General features: G+C 53.8%; 2 protein-coding genes across 2 annotated transcripts; both read right to left on the reverse strand.

The window, feature by feature from the left end:
- Positions 1-2840: 2840 nt before the first annotated feature.
- On the reverse strand, positions 2841-7774 carry LOC130262008 (pyridoxal phosphate homeostasis protein-like). Its single transcript, XM_056508753.1, has 8 exons — positions 7663-7774; positions 6794-6901; positions 6392-6427; positions 5784-5859; positions 5285-5419; positions 5015-5157; positions 4624-4722; positions 2841-4351 (listed from the first exon to the last, which is right to left on the reverse strand). Exons 1-8 carry the CDS (start codon positions 7756-7758, stop codon positions 4214-4216), a joined length of 831 nt encoding a protein of 276 aa, XP_056364728.1. The 5' UTR covers positions 7759-7774; the 3' UTR covers positions 2841-4213.
- A 1761-nt stretch (positions 7775-9535) lies between these two features.
- LOC130262018 (erlin-2-like) lies at positions 9536-15983 on the reverse strand. The gene is made up of 6 exons (XM_056508769.1): positions 15892-15983; positions 15476-15534; positions 14520-14611; positions 14145-14234; positions 12624-12703; positions 9536-11647 (listed from the first exon to the last, which is right to left on the reverse strand). Exons 1-6 carry the CDS (start codon positions 15913-15915, stop codon positions 11438-11440), a joined length of 555 nt encoding a protein of 184 aa, XP_056364744.1. The 5' UTR covers positions 15916-15983; the 3' UTR covers positions 9536-11437.
- Positions 15984-16422: the final 439 nt, after the last annotated feature.

The raw sequence follows: 16422 nt of genomic DNA on the forward strand, positions 1-16422 counted from the left end.
GGGTTGTGCGGGCTCCCGCTGCCTGTGGGACCCTGGGACCCCGCGCCGTGGAGGAACTCCCTGCACCAAGTCCCACGGTTCGCGCCGTGGTCACGCTGCTCTGTCCCCTCTCAGCCTCCGCTCTGCAGTTAACACTCGTCCCCCTTGGCTTCCCTGTTTGCTTCACTGCTTTTCACGCTAAGTTCAATATTTTTCTTCCCGCTCCCCCCTCCCACGTCCCCGCTGCCTCTCGCCTGGCTCCAGCCCTCTCGTCCGCCCGGGGCTCGGCTTCTCCGAGGCCACGGCTCGCTGCAGCGTCAAATCAAAAGGGATCAAAAGCCGGCAATGAAGTCTGCAGGACCCCGTGCCAGGGAGCAGAGGAAAAGGGTCATGGAAGGACGACAAGACGACGCTGGGAATGCGGTTTCTCTCCAGAACCAATAGCTCCTGGAGGGGAAAAGAAATTTGCTCCTCTCTCCAAATAAATACAGTGTGGAACGACACTGCCCCAGGAGCAAGTCCTGGCGCAGGACACCCCTGGCTCAAGGAGCCTCTGGAGAAGGGTCTCAGGGACAGGGTGGGATTGTCCTTTGCAGCACCAAGACTTGGGCTCAGTGATCCTTGTGGGTTCCTTCCAACTCAAAAATATTCTTTGATTCTGTGCAGATCCCAGATCCTGCAGCTGAAGCTGGAAGAGCAACAGGAAACTGCTCGTGTCCAGTATCCGCTCTGAGATCCTGCGAGCAGCAGCCCAGCAGGGAACCCTCCCAGGCACCCCCCTGGTGAGCGGGGCCTCTGCTTTCAGCACTGCAGAGAGCAGGAGGGGGCTTCCCTCCCTCTTATGGGGGATGAGGCTCCCAGCTGGAGCCTGCTGCTCTTGCTGGGCATTCCCACAAGGGACAGGAGACTCCTTGTCTCAGGCACTCACAACACACCCAGCACAGCACCACAAAGGGACACCCCAAAACACCTCAGGGTACTGAGCTCAGCCATGTCCTTTCACTGCATGAACCCCAAATTAAGAAATCTGTGTCTCCAGGAGCTCCAGTGCCAGCACTGGAATTGCATCCAGGACACTCTGAAGCAATCAAACTGCTGTGCCTGCTCGTCAGAGTTTCAATCTCTAAATTCCCTCCAAGAACAGTGAGAACCTTATCCAAGCTGGGACGTGTGGAATACCCTGCCCCAGCCCCGCTTGGAGCAGAGGAGCTCAAGCAACACTTTCCACATGCTTTGAGCCTGAGAGTCCAGGTTCTTTCAAGTCCTTCCAAGCCCCTCTCCGTGCTTTTCCAGCCCCGACCCCTCCTGATGCCTCTGGCCCAGGAGACAAGGCAACCCGTTTGAAACTCCATCACCACAGTACTGCATGCCAAATCCCTGCATCCCTCCCTCCCACTCAAGGTAAAAAACCTCCTCAACTACTGCAGGAGTGGGGAAAGACAACAAGCACGAGACTTTCTCAATTCCTTTCACTGGGATCCAATAAAAACCTTGGCAGTGGCCGTCCTTCCTGCCGGAAAGCCGATATCCCAGAAATAAACACACTTTCCACTTTGAAGGGCTGCAGCTCCTGGGCCGAGCTGCTCTGGGTGTCCCGGGCTCCCAGCTGACCCACAGCTCCTCATCTCGGCTGCTTTGGCACTGCTGCTTCCCCGAGGATGAGGATGACCCATTTCCCAGGAGATGGAGAAGAAGGAGCAGCAGCAAATCACCCTGTCCAGCATCATCAACGGGTTTATTCTTCTCAGAATTAGCCAAGTCTGCACATGGGTGTGCTCCAAGCCCCCAGGAAGTTTTTCACTGTGGAGCATGTGAAATGCTGAGCTCTGGGGGCTCAGCCTGGCCAGCCCCCACGCAAGGGACATGTGGAAACAAGGGCTACCTCAGGGGGCTGCTGGGACCACGCCTTTGCCCCAGAGGGGACGAGGCCCGCCCCACACTGGGAGTCACAAGGGCAGAGGAGTCCCTGAGTCTGCCGGACGCTTCCTCCAAGGCAAATATTGACAGGGGCAGCTCTGGGCAGCGCTGCCGCTCCCGGGGCTTTCCTGGATGGAAACCAAGGGGGGCCGAGGCTCTGTGTGCTTCATTAGAGGCCGGGGAATCTTTCATCTGCGGCCCATTGGCTCCACTCCAGTGACCAGCAGTTCCCATCTGCCGGGTGACCTCTGCCGAGGCGGTGGGTGGTCTCTGCCCACGCCCCCGACAGGTGTCCGGTGTCACTGTCGCCGCCTCCCCGCACCCGCTCGGGCTCCAGGTGGGTGCCTTGGGGGTGCCCGTGGGCAGTGCCCTCGCTGCGGCCGCGGGGAGGCTCAGGCACGTGGGAAGCGTGGCAAAGCTTCTGCACCCAAGGAGAAAAGTCAGCTGGAAGCTCCACGGGTGGGAGAAGCAGCTGCAGAGGAAGGAGCAGCTCTTGCAGAGCTCGCTCCTCTCCAGAGCGTTGTCACAGCCCGGCTCGGGCTGGCCCAGCACCGCACCCAGGCTGGTCCTGGTGGCCACACGGGGCAACCCAGCGGGACACAGAGCTGTGCTGGGGCACCCCCGGGGCCAGCAGAGCCAGGGATCTCCCCGTCACAGGGCTCCTGCACCTGAGCAGGTGAGCAAGGCGGGCACGCGGCGATTTTGGGAGCTCGCCCCGTGCCCGGCCCAGCAGCGCCACCCAGGGGCTCCTCCGGGCACAGCTCGCGACATCTCGGCAGCGACGTTCGGACCTTCCTGACCAAAATCCTGCTTCACTTTCTTTGCCAGCCCCTCTCAGCTGCCTTTACCGCCCTCCTCCCTCCGCCCCAGCTCCAACAGCGGCCCCAGGGTGGGGAAAACAGCTCCGAGGGCGGCTCAGGACATTTATTCACCACGCTGAAACATAAAAATAACATCTTTAATAGCTTTTGAGTTGGCACAGATGGCATTAGAACTCAGCACTGGTTATCACTAGACGATGAACCACACAGGGCGCAGCGTGGGGAGCCCCAGGGCGCCTCTAAACCACGGAGCTACAACAGGTTGGTGTTGGAGTTGAGTCTTTTCATTTACATTCAGCTTTTAGAGAGTGAAACCAACAGCAGGATTTAACCACACGCACACAGAGCGAAGCCTGGGGAGGATGTTCCTGCTGGCAGCCGAGCTCTCCTCCTCTTAGCAGACACAGAAGCCCAAAAATCAGCTCTAACACAGGGCAACACAGGAGCTTCTGCTCACACCTGAAGGAAAGTTACTGCAGTGACAGTCCCATTTCCCTCTTCCAAGAGCAGGAAAAGATGTTAAGACACAGTCTGAAAGCTGTCTCAGTGGCCAAATGATTTTTACAGGAACCCAGGATGCAGTGGGACAATAACACTTCCTTTTCTGAAGCATTTTCCCAAGGAAAGCTCCCTGCTGCCCTGAGCCAAGCACTGTTATCCTCACACAGGTGCAAAGGGGATGGCACAGGCACCAAACCATGAGGGATTCACCTTGGAAAGCAGCAGCAAGCTGGTGGCAGAGCAGAGGCCTGGCAGAAAACGCCCATTCTGACCAAAAAAACAGCAGCAGGACTATTGGGCAGGATGAAAATAATTCCCAACAACAGAGGAGGGGAAAGGAAGGGGGAAAGCAATCCAGATCTGGGCAGCCATAGAGCCATGGGGAAAGTTAGTGTCAGCCTGAAAAGGACAAATTGAGCTGAGAAGACACTCCCACACTTGTGATGTGCAGCCAAAACATCAGAGCATGAACTCACAGTGGCAGCTGAGCTCCTCACAGTCCCCTGTGCCTGTCACTCACCCCTCTGCCATGGCCATGGCCTCTCCTGTGTCACAGCCCCATCCCAGCTCCTCTGTAACATCCCACATGCAAAACTTGTACTTGGGGAAACATTTAAAGGTTTCTGGCAAGATCATAACATTTTGGGTATTTAGTCCTCAGTGAAAACAAGCACCAGCACAGCTGCAGTGACATCCCCCTCGCTCAGCAGCAACTCCAGCCTGACAAACACTTGTTTGTCCAACCCAGTTGCCCAAAGTCTCTGTCCTTGATGACCCTGAGGAACCAAGACACCACAGCCACTTCCAGCCCTCAATTTCGTTGTCATTTGTTGGTTAGAAAGATTTCCAGTTTCTAGGGGTACTCTATAATCACAATGGTTGAGGCATTTCTGCCCCTGTTCCGAGGAATTCCCTCTCACCATCAGGGTGCCGACACGGAGGGAGGTAAAATGCATAGTGAGGTTTCTCCTCTGCTGAGGCCACTTGTTTTCCCTTTAGTGCCCCTGCACTGTCACAGCCTCTGTCTGGCCTTCACTTCCAGCAGGGGCCTTGCCCCCGATGGCTTTGTTGGAATAATCCCGCTCTCCAAAAATAGTGCTCCCAATCCTGACGTTTGTAGATCCAACTTCTATCTGGAAGGGACAGAGAGCAGGAGGTCAGGGCAGGGCTGCCACCACCCCATGGCCCAGCCCTGGCTCTCACAGGATGGTTCCCCACACACTCAGCACCCACAGCTGCACCCAGGGGCTGCTTTGATCCCAGGGATCTCCCCAGGGACCACGAGATTTGCACTGGGATCTCCATCCAAGGGGAAGCCTTAGAGGCCTGTTTGGGCGGCACCTGGGCTGCAATTTGGGGTGCAGGCACGTTTGTTCCCCCAGGGAAGGGGCAGGAACACACTTACTGCGTGCTGGAAGTCCGTGGACATGCCCATGCTCAGCTCCACCTTGTCCACAGGCAAGTTCAGCTTCTCACACACCTCCTGCCGCAGGGACAGCAGCACCTGCAGGGCACCAGGGACAGGAGAGGTCACATCTGGACACAGCCATGCCATCTGGACCAGGGCACAGCAACTGCTGCCCTGCCAAAATCCTGGCTGCAGCTTCAGAGGGTGAATGGGAGCAACACCCTGCAGAAAGAAGCCTCCCATCTGCACTGACACTGGTACTGAGGGCTCTGCACTACCCTGCACAAGGGTTCCTACACCCTGACAGCCTGGTTTGGACTAGTTTGACTGGCAGACAAAGTGTAACAGGAAACCAGCCCACAGTGACATTTTCTCCAAGAAATCTTACCTGGAAGTCAGGATTTGGCCCCTTACTGAGGTCGTGCCCGATGCTGCCGATGGTCATCAGCCCCACGAACTCCAGGCTGGGGCACTTGGTGATGACGTGCTCCACTGCAGCCGTGGTGTCCCCAGGGGAGAGCCCATGCTTGCCTGGAAAAGCACAGGGACATCTGTGCCAGCTCTGCCACAGAAACTTCCAGAGCACAAACCAGCCCAGCCCCCCCACAAGTTCCTGTCAAGCAGGACAAACATGCACACGTCACAGAGAGCCACTCACTGTCCTCCCCACTGGTGTTAACTTGCACCATGACCTTCAGCTTCTGGGATGATCCTTTCTTCTGCCATGAGCTGTTGACTCTGTCTGCCAGTTTCACAGAATCCACTGTCTCCAACATGAACAGGTTTGGGACAGCTGGGGAGAAAACAGAGGCTGAGGGAATTCTGTTGGCATGGGATTGTTTGTACCTACAACAGGCATTTGTGAGTTCATGGTTCTTGTTTTAGAGGATCATGGAATACCCTGAGCTGGAAAGGATCCCCAGGGATGACTGAGTCCAACTCCTGTCCCTGCAAATACCCCACCCTGGGCATTCCTGGGAGCAGTGCCCAAACCCTCCTGGAGCTCTGGCAGCCTCAGGGCAGTGAGCATTCCTGGGGAGCCTGGGCAGTGCCCAGCACCCTCTGGGGGAGAACATTTCCCTGAGATCCATCCTGAGCCTCCCTGACACATCTGAACACTGGGAGACATTGCCCACATAAAAGCAAGCAGGATTTACCAATCAGCTTGTTGACATTGCTCTTCTGCAGGTGGCCAATAAAATGCCACTTGATGTCTGGACAGGACGACAGAATCTGAAAGCAGAGGGAACACTCAGGTTGGAACAACAATTCCCTCTTCCCCCACACAGCACTTCAGTCTTAGTTTGCCCACAGCCAAATACCAGACACCCAATTTCTTTGTTTGGTGACCCTGAAAGACTCAGCCTGTGGTTGTGCTGAGGTTGAGCCTGGGGAGGGATGGGTTTGTGGCTGCAGGGAATGCTGTCCATGGGAACAGCGAAGGCAAAGCTCTTTTGCAACAGTCATAAAATGCTGTTTTCCTCAAACTGAGTGTTAACCTTTTTTTTCTCACAAGGACTGTGCTTCTCCTGAAGTGAACACAAAAGGCAAATCATGACTAAGGCAGATGTATTCCCAGACTCCTCTGGAGCCAGCAAGGCAGGAGGGGGAACAGGGCAGAGGCAGAGAGCCAAAAATAACCCACCATTTATCTGCAAAGATAAGGACACAACCAAATCCCTAACAAACCCCAGGACTTTGACTGAACAGCTCTTAGGACACAGCTATACATGGTAAGAAAATGTGAAAGGAACTGAGTGCTTACTCTGGAGTCTGATGCCTTTTCCAGCAGCTCCTGAACCTGGGAGAATGAAGGAGAATTTTGTTAAACCCACAGCAGGCAGAGGATTGGTGTACATGGGATGTGTGTTCTTGGGGCCAACCTGAGCTTCAAAAACACGATGGGAGTGATGCTGTCACTCACAGAGCCCCAAACTGGGCTGGCCCAAGCCTCCAGGAGGAATTCCCTTGTGGAAAGGGCTGTTAAACATTGGAAGGGGCTGCACAGGAGTGCCCATCCCTGGAGGTGTCCAAGGAAGGACTCAGGGTGTGGCACCCAGTGCTCTGGGCTGGTGACAGGGTGGGGATCGGGCACAGCTTGGACTCGATGACCTTGGAGGCCTTTTCCACCTGGAATGAGTCTGGGATTCTGCGCCCCCCGACTCACGTAGTTCTCCCCGAAGCTGCGCTGCCCGTGGCTGTACGCCTCCATCACCATCTCGGCCGGCTTGGTCTTGCTGACGGCCACGAGCCGCGGCTGCACGGCCGGGAGCCCCTGCGGGAGCAGCGGAGTGAACGGGGGAGCCCGGCCCCCGCCCCGGGTACCACCAGCACCGGGCACCCCCAGTCCCAGCTCCAGGTACCCCCAGCTCCGGGCACCCCCAGCTCCGGGCACCCCCAGTCCCAGCTCCAGGTACCCCCAGCTCCGGGCACCCCCAGCTCCGGGCACTCCCAGTCCCAGCTCCAGGTACCCCCAGCACCGGGTACCCCCAGCTCCGGGCACCCCCAGTCCCAGCTCCAGGTACCCCCAGCACCGGGTACCCCAGCTCCGGGCACCCCCAGTCCCAGCTCCAGGTACCCCCAGCACCGGGTACCCCAGCTCCGGGCACCCCCAGTCCCAGCACCCCAAGTTCCAGCCCCGGGCACCCCCAGCCCTGGGTAACCTCAATTCTGGGTACCTCCAGCCCCGGGTACCCCCAATTCTGGGTACCCCCAGCCCCGGACACGCCCAGTTCAGGGCACCCCCAGCCCCGGGCACCCGGGGCCTGGCCCTGGCCGGCTCCTGCACGAGTCACGACGGTCGCGACAGTGGCTCCTGGGGGTTCCGGCAGCCAGACCCGTGCTGTGCCCGTCCCGGGGCACTGCGGCTCCGTGCCCGCGCTGCCCACCGACCCGTGCCCACCTGTCCCCGCGGTCACCGCTGCCCTGTCCCCACGGCGCGGGCCCGTCCCCATGGTGACGGAGGCCTGTCGCCGTGGCAGCCACTCCGCCCCGCGGGTCCCGTCGGTTTGCCCGTGTTCCCCCGTGTCCCCTCACCTGCGGCCGCCGCGCCGCCGCCTGCTGCAGCTGCTCGGTGACGGCGCGCAGCGCCGGGCCCAGCCCGTCCCCGGCGGCCATGCCCGCTCTCCACATCCCCCCGCCCGCCGCCACTTCCGCCACACACCCGCCCCGCCGCCGCCTCCGCCAATCGGAGCGCTCCGAGCGGCGCTGCCGGCCAATGGCAGCGCGGGGCGGGGAGCGCCGCCGCCATCTTGGGAAGGTCGCGGCCGCCATGGCGCCGCCCGGCCCGGGTTCCCCCGCTGGTCCCCTGCCCTGGTTTTGGTGACAATTCCAAATCCTGGCGTGCCCCGAGTGTCACCCCGAGCGGTGCCACCCAGCACACCCGACTGTTCCAGCCCCGACCACCCTCCATGCCCGCACCCAACATTTGGGTTGTTATCCCTGCATGAGGAGCCGCCTCCCAAGGGTGTGAATTTCAGTTATTGCGGGGGAAAAAGGCGTAAAACCAAGGCAGGGAACAGTGCCCGTCCTGCAGGCGCAGTGTGCGGTGCGGGAGTGCTGGGGAGCGGCTGCAGGGGCCGGGACAGTGCTAAGGGAGGAATGGGAAAGCGCCGGCTGGAACACATTAACTCAAATATTTGTCTTAATGTGCAGAACTTCACTGTCCCTCTGCAGATCCAGTGTTTACACAGCTGGGTAAAAACACCCAGAAGGTTCCTGCCCTTTGTCTGGTAAAACATGACAAGGATTTTCTGCGAGCTTCACCAAACCCGAGGTGTTTGCTGCTCCAGTCTGGTTCTTGTTTTTGGCTCGTAACACAGCGAAGTAGGGGCTGACAGACACGGGATTCCTTGGACACCTCTGACCCTTCTCTCACCTTCCTCCTCCTCACTGGAGAGGCAGAACCAGCACCCACAGAACCCCACAGCCCCCCACTCCCAGCCTCCCCTCTGGAAAATCCTCCCCTGCAAATACATCTACACATGGTATTAAAGCTCATCCACAAACCCTGACGTTAAAATGGGAAGATTCTAAAATTGAAGGCCATTTTATTGTCATAGCAAATACCAAAATAAAAAGGCTTTGAGTTCAGTATATAAGATCAGAGACTGCACTGGCAGAGCATTTCCATGCCCCAGGTATCAGCAATGCCACAAATCTCTGTTCCCTTTGCTACAGAGTGGGTTTAAAGTCCAGATCTCCATCTCAAGATGAAACAGGACAACTTGCCTGTTAAACAGACAGAGTGAACAAAGGTTTACATGGAGACATGGGTCTACTCTGGAAAATTGAGGACATTTTAGAGTGAAGAAACATGAAGACACAACAAGAAACTTTGGCTCCTGAAGACTGATACACTCTCACTTTGCTTTGTCTTTTTTACTCCTAGTACAATTTCAGCCCCAAAAATGTGGGAATTTCAGCCCCAAAATCTGGGAATTCTGTCCCCAAAATCTGGGAATTGTGGCCCCAAAACTCTGGGACTTCCAAGCTTTGAAGTCTTGGAATTCCAACCTGAAAATTCTGGGAATTTCAGCCCCAAAATCCTGGGAAATTTATGACTCAAGCCCTTGGAATTCTGGCCCCCAAAACCTGGGAATTCCAAGCTTAGAACTCTCAAAATTTCAGCCAGAAAACACTGGGAATTTCAGTCACAAAACTCAGGGAGAATTTCAGCTGCAAACCCTGGGAATTGCAGCCCCAAAATCCTGGGAATTTCAGCCCCCAAATCCTGGGAATTTTAAAGCCCCAAATTCCTGGGAATTTCAGCCCCCCGGCCCTGGGAATTTCAGCCCCAAATCCAGGGAATTTCAGCCCTCAAATCCCGGGAATTTTAAAGCCTCATACCCTGGGAATTTTAAAGCCCCAAACCCTGGGAATTTCAGCCCCAATAATACTCTGCGAATACTTTAACAGTCAGGGTGTTGATTAAAAAAAAAAATCATTAAGAGCTCTTTATTCCAAGCTATTGTCTTGCTGTGAAATCACACATAAAAAAAGCCTTTATAATACCACTTTGGCTTAATTGGGTCCTGTCATTAGTGAAAAACACTTGTGTAAAATGAGGTGTTAGCTGCTGATGGAAACCTCGAGCAGGAAGGTAGAACAATCTCAAATGAGCTCATCCTCACAGCTAAACTTCTGCTACTCCCTGTTCAAATCTGCCTGCACAGACCTATTTATAAGTCAGGAATACCACAGCCTCCCTGGGCATGCTGTTGACTGCTGTGGGTCTGATGTAGGCCTGGAGATGGGACTTCCCTTAGCTCCTATTTTCCAAGAAACACAAAGAGGATGGGACTTTTCTCCAGCAGAAACTGATGCTTAATTTCTATTTTGCATTTTCAAGCATCAACAGGGAAGAGAGAACTGCTGTAAAAACCCTGGAGCCAGCAGCTGAGATTCATCTGAGCTCTCTCAGAGTAACACAGGTTGATGGTTTGAACACTGAAGGGTGAGACCAGGGCTGCTGGGAGCAAGAATTTGGGCATGAGCCTGTGAATGCAGCAGGCTGGACTCTGCCAACGAGCACTGGCATCATCTCAGAACAGGATTCTGGTCTCAAATTATATCAGCAATTAATCACCAGGCTTTGCTGCCAAATGCAGATGGAATAAGTAGGGGGAAAAAAACAATGTTCTCTCTAGGCCTGAACTTTTATCCTCAAATTTTGCATGTGTGGAGAACAAAGCCCTGTTCCCTCCTTGCATGTGGAACTGAGGAACTGATCAGCTCTCTGGAGGGGAAGGTACATTCTGGTACATTGATCTGAGAGAAAAAGGGGAGTCTATCTTTGGCTATTCAGGAAGAGCTTCTTTTCTCTGCCCCCTAACCTTCCAGGATCCTGGTTTGTCCTTGGCCAGTAGGAAATCCTCCTTCCACCAGGTCCATTCAGCCCCAATCCCACAGGAGCTGAATTCTGCTGACTTCAGCTCACCTGAAGGTCCTTTTTCTAGTCAGACACTAGACAGAATTGCTCCCACAGAGCAGATAACAAGCTGAAAAACTGTCTGGTCACTCCAGCAGCTCCTCCCCAGCAAGGCCTTTTGTAAAGTCAGGGTCCCTGAGACAAAAATTCTTTCCTCCCTAGTTTTCTATGACAATTTCCATCATTTCACTGAAAATCCCACCTAGCTCTGCACTCCAGGACGCTGCCCACGCCCTCCCCCAGCAGCTGAACTGCTGAGAAAACTCTCCTGTGCCCTACAAAATATGACAAATGGAAAAGAAAGCAGAGTTAGGACATAGAAAATGAGGAGCTTGGGTCACTCCCTGTGTGACCTGGTCTAAGGCTTTGATCTCCCTGTGAGTGGGAACCTGCAGGACTCCAGCTGAGGCTCTGTCCCTCAGGGCTCACCTCAGCAGCCACCTGTAGTGTACAAAATCTAGCACCTTATTTTCAGAGGGGATTGAAATAAAGTACTTGGAATTTTCAATAGGAAAAAAACCCAAAACAAGTTGTAGCAGCAATTCCCCTCCCTCCAAAATCTCAGCATTTCTTTACCTGCAACTATGAACCAACCCAATTCCAAATTAGGTTCCTACCCAGCTGATAGCCCTGACAGCCTCTCCCAAATCCTTGGTCTGTGTGACCAAGAGCTGGGGAGGTACAGCTACAGAACACACCTGGAGCTTAGAAATTACCAGCAAACCCACCCCATAAATACCAAAGTCCTTGTGTCTAATTGTCATACAAAAGATTGAAAGGATTAAATCTGATTCATCTCTTTCAGCACAGGAAAGGGGGAAAATGAAAAGGAATTTCCCAGTTCATGATTTTTTGATACAAAATGAATAGAAATCTTTCTTTTCAGTTGATGTTATGAAGTAGTTTTGTGTCCTCGCTGGCTCCTGCCCCGTCCTCCTCCTGGATTCCTTCTGCCAGTCCCTCTGCAGATTTGCTCTGGCTCCCTGCAGAGTCCATGAACATGTTGGGAATATCTTTGCCAAAGTAGATCTTGCTGTTGGCTGCAATGGCCTTGTACTTCATCAGCTGCAGGTACTCGGGGGTTAACTTGAGCTGCACGGAGAGAAAAGGGATCTCAACAGCTGGGGAAAAGGAAATTCCTGCCACCAGCACAAGGCACATCCTTCCCACAAACCCAGCAGGAAAACAGAGTGCTTAGAGCCAGGCTGTCCTTCAGCAGGGCTCAGGGCAGCTCTAAATCCAGGGAAGGAAAAGGGATGGCAGCAGCTGGGGAAACACTCAAGCCAAACGTGATGGAGATGCTCAAGGTCACATCACTCACTGCACCCTGTGCAATGAGAGCTGTGAGGAGGGAAATATCCCTGGCCCTTTTCCAGGGAGCAGATGCAAGAGTGTGACTGGGTGAGAGGAGCTCGTTCCTTCAGGATAATGATGGAACAGAGAGGACAGAACAGGCACAGAACCTGTGCACAAACAGCCTGGCCCTCTGCCCCTTCTCACTGCCCAGCACTGAGCTGAAACTTCCTGCTGGATGTCCTGGGAACTTGCTGTAGGCAGCAACACACCTGGCAGTTCTTTCCATGATTTTTTTCTGTTTTTCTGGTTGGATTTTTTGTTGTTTTTACTTCTGCAGTACCGAGGCTCTTCCAGGGTGTCTGAGATAAGCTCCATTTGCTCCTTCCCTGCACTGTGGTTTATTCTACCCCTGCCTGTCACCCTGGAGATCTCCCTGCTCTGCCTGCCAACTTGAGACTGGAATGAAACCACATCATCACAACAGTGTCAAAGGGCAGCACTGGAAGTGACATTCCACAGAGAGCCATGGCCCCTGAGCACCTGGCAGAGCAGAGATTTCACATACCCTGACACTGATCACCCAGAGAACACAATGAACTTGCAAATAAGGATCTAATTGTTGACTAATTGTTTCAGATGAAAGCTTTGCTAAGAGGAGATATGGCCTTGTTTTGCTTTTTGACTTAAACAATGGTCTCTGCCTGCTCCTGTGCTGGGTGTTTCCCTACAGCCTGGGGCCCTGCTCTGAGCACCACTAAGGGAAGCACAGTACCTTGTTGGCCTCGGCCACCTTCATTGCAGTGTAGCACTCAGCATCAGCTCTTGCCTTCTCCCGTGCAAGAAATGCAGCATCTGGAAGCAAACACATGCTCTGAGTCACGTTTTATTTCCAGCCACGTTAGCAGCGTTTGCAGCTGGTGACTCTTCTGAAAGTGGCCAGTGCCATATCTAAACTACACAGGATACAACCAAGGGAAGAGGGGAGAAAATGGGAAACCTAGCAATGGGAGCTCAATTTACAGCTAAAGGGCTGCAGGAGAAGAGCATTAAAAAGCAAATTGCATCTGCAACTGCAGAGCTCAAAGAACTTCACAAACATCAGGGTTTGATTATCCCCATCATGTGGGCTGAGCTCAGCCTTTCTTCTCGAGCCAGGAGTGACTCTGGTGCTGAAACTGCTGTCCTGCAGACGTGGGATTCACCCTCAGCCTCTGCCCTGGACTGCAGGAACAGCCTGGGCAGCCCAGCAGACTCTGCAGATGAGCTCTGTGCCTGTGGATGTGATTCCCAGATGGGATTTGGGATATGCAGATGAAGGTTCTGGCATGCAGAGCAGGGGATTTTCACCTTTGCAGGCTCTGCCCCTTGCACAGATGCTGGAGAGCTCTTCTCTGCTCCATCACCAATTGCTGCAAGGCTCTGATTCTGTGGATAGTGAAACTCCTGGCTCCTGGCACAGACATTTAAGGAAAGGAAAGCTTCCCCTTTCTGCACTGCACTCCTCTGCCCCCCTGCCTCTGCATCCACCCAGTGATCATGATGGTATCAGGCCAGCACTTAGAGATAAAATGAGTGGAATCCTGCTCATCTCCTGCCATTCCTCCCAAGGCATGGAGCCACAATTTGACCATGGCAGTGTGGCTCTGAGAGCCATAAACCATTTGTTTACTTCCTCTAGCAGGGAGCCTGTGAGCTGCTGCCCTTAGAGATCCTGTAAACAGCTGCATGGTCTGACCCACAACTTCCTCCCTTGGCTAAAAGGAGAGGTTGGTCCCAGTCAGAGACACCAGGAAAAAAGGAGGAGGTGGGAATCCTCTGCCAGCACAGACCCAGACTGAGAGCTGACACCTGCTGATGCAGTTATAAGAAATAAACCACACTGCATTTCTGCATAGAACTTCTAAATGAGGAGCTGCTGATCTGTAAAACTCTTAATTGGCTCCTCAGTGGCTTCTGCAAAGCTTGTCAAGGCCTCTAATGAATGTAAGGCGAAAAAGGCCTTGCCACTCCTGAGCTGGAATTGCAGAGCCCCTCCACACTCTGGAGTTTCTTTGACAAAGCATTGTATCAGGTGGTGATGGGAACATCTCCTAAAGCTCAAACTCCTACAAAGAGCACCTTGAGAGAAAGGGAGTTTCAAGAAGCAGAGCCTGCAAGGAAATTCCTATTCCTCTGGTCAGGAACTTCACCCCTGTGAACCTCAGCCTGGACTGAAGAACAGCCAACACACACCTCAGGAACTCCTTGGGGAACTGCTTCAGGATTTCCTTACTGGAAAGCTCAACCCCCTCACCTTCAATCTCTGAAATTCGCTTCTCTGTTTCCTTTTCCATCACTTTCTGTCCATAAGTTATTTCAGCAACTTGTGCAATCTTTTCTGCCTCTGAAATGAAAACAAGAACACGCCCACACTGTCATCACACCTCTTCCCAGCCAGCAGCAGCCTCACCCTGGAAAATCCTCACTCATCACCCACCTCAGGTGGAAATAAACAGTGGCAAGAAAACAAAGCTGGAACCCACCTGAAAAACTCCTGAGTTTCTCTGGGTAATTTCAGATCAGAGAAGGTCCCAGAGTGAACCAGGTGCATTCCCTCCTCCCTCCCTCCCTCCCTGGGCTCTCTTTGCTGCCTGTCCACCATTCCCTGTCCCAGCCCAGCCTCACACACCGATCAGGGCTTTCTTCCTCTCTGTCTCTGCCTCCTTCTCCACCACCTTCTGCTTCTGTGCTGCAATCAGCAGCTTTGTCTTCTCACTCTCCCTGGGCAGCAGAAAAAAAACAGTTAAAAACAGAAGCTCACTGGTGTGGGACTCACAGCACACCCCCAGAAGGAGCTGCTGGCTCTTCCCTCCTCCAGCACGTGTCCAGGGCAGGGGGGTCAGCAGTGTCAGGGCAGGCACCTGCACAGAGGTTTTGGCCTGAATCCAAGCATTCTCTCCTCCCCTCCACAGCAGGAAGATTTTCCAGTGGGTCCCTGTGACACAGCCCCTGCCCTGGTGCCTTTTCTATCTCACTGGTTTTCACTTACATTAATGAGTTTTTAAAGTGTGAACATAAATAAAAACTCTGCTCCTGCTCCTAATCAGAGAAAAGACCCTGGAACTGAGTCTCTCTCAGAACTCCTGCTGTATTTATGGCAACAGAACACAGGCTCTGCCTTGAGCACACCACACAGGATGCACCACAAGTCCAAAAGGTGACATGCAGTGTTGGGGAAGCAGAAGGGATGAGAGGATCCTGTCCTGGCTGACAAACTGCTGGCAGCAGGCTCAGGGCACTGCAAAGGGATCAGCATGCCAAGTGCTGTCACAGAAAGTTATTTCAAGCTTTGCAAGTCTTCAGCTTGTTGAATCAACAGTTTCTCCATCCCAGTCAAACAAGAGGATTAGTGTGAAATCCATCCCTCTGCCACTCAGCCCCAGCTCTGGGAGGGCTCTGAACACAGGGCCAGTGCCCAGGGGAAGGAGCCCCAGGGCAAATCCTTCCTGTGCTCAAGGGCTGCAGTGAGGGCCCAGCCATGCTCAGTGCTGCCCCTGCCGCCCCTCCTGAGGCTGAGGGCACCAGGACCCTCAGTCCCGAGTTATTCTGCCCTTGTGGATCCTTTGGGAGCACACAGGCACTCACATGAGCTCGTAATTCCTCCGGATTGTTTCTGGGATGTTTGGCTTTGTCACCCGAACTGCCTGGAGAGAGACACACACAAGAGACATGGGCCAGCAGCCAGGTGGCCCCTGGGCCTGCAGGGACTGGGGATGGCACAAACTGTGACCAGGCCCAAAACCCACATAGAAACAGCTCTGAAAGGTCTCCTGACCTGACAGGAGATTGTAACCTAGGTAAACCAGCACCCAGAGCACTCCAGGAGAAACTCAACACATCAGAACTGAGGGGACAGGAAGGACACTGCTCCCACTCCTCAGGTTAAATGAAATCTGTGTTGTAAAGCAGTTTCCTAAACAAATCTCAGTTTCTTGTTTCTTTTTAGCCCATTCCCCTCTTCACAATCTGCCCCTTCAATATCTCAACCAAATCCTGATTACCTGTATAATTAATCCAGGGGCCATCGTGGTTAGATCTTGCTGCAAGGCCAGTTTCAGGTTTTCATCAATTTGATCTGGTTGGGGAAAAAAAAAAAGGGAATGAAACACCCCCCAAGGTTGTCAGCACTCAGAGTGAGCTGGGATGGCTCACATTTCTTATTCCTGGAAAGCACAAATGGGAGAAGTGCTGGGCTGACCCCGAGGCAGCCACAACAGCACCAACCCTGGGACACACCACAGGAATGTGAAAGGAAACCCTCCAGTTTCCCAAAACCTGCAGTTTGGAATCTTCCTGAGCCACACACGGCACCTTCCCACCAAGCAATCTGTGCTCTAACCCCTTCCCCACTGAACTTCCCACTGCATCCTGAGATAAATCCTGACTGAGTCTGACCTGCACCTGTGCCAGCAGGACACAAAGCAAATGGAAAGGCAGGAATGGGAAATGGCAGCATCAGTTACTTTAACAGGCTGCAAAAATCATCACTAGTGTCTCTTTGGCTCAAGGAGTCCCAGAACTCCAGTGAAGCT

This window comes from Oenanthe melanoleuca, chromosome 22, assembly GCF_029582105.1.
Source record: "Oenanthe melanoleuca isolate GR-GAL-2019-014 chromosome 22, OMel1.0, whole genome shotgun sequence".
Lineage (NCBI taxonomy): Eukaryota > Metazoa > Chordata > Aves > Passeriformes > Muscicapidae > Oenanthe > Oenanthe melanoleuca.

What these genes read in the sequence shown, in the direction of transcription:
- LOC130262008 (XM_056508753.1), bottom strand. Translation starts at nt 7,758, where the DNA reads ATGTGGAGAGCGGGCATGGCCGCCGGGGACGGGCTGGGCCCGGCGCTG. An exon ending in CGGCGGCGCGGCGGCCGCAG is followed by an intron (nt 6,902 to 7,662) that starts GTGAGGGGACAC and finishes CTGCTCCCGCAG; the next exon opens with GGGCTCCCGGCCGTGCAGCC. An exon ending in AAAAGGCATCAGACTCCAGA is followed by an intron (nt 5,860 to 6,391) that starts GTAAGCACTCAG and finishes CTCTGCTTTCAG; the next exon opens with ATTCTGTCGTCCTGTCCAGA.
- LOC130262018 (XM_056508769.1), bottom strand. Translation starts at nt 15,915, where the DNA reads ATGGCCCCTGGATTAATTATACAG. An exon ending in CGGAGGAATTACGAGCTCAT is followed by an intron (nt 14,612 to 15,475) that starts GTGAGTGCCTGT and finishes TCTGCTGCCCAG; the next exon opens with GGAGAGTGAGAAGACAAAGC. An exon ending in GCGAATTTCAGAGATTGAAG is followed by an intron (nt 12,704 to 14,144) that starts GTGAGGGGGTTG and finishes GTTTGCTTCCAG; the next exon opens with ATGCTGCATTTCTTGCACGG.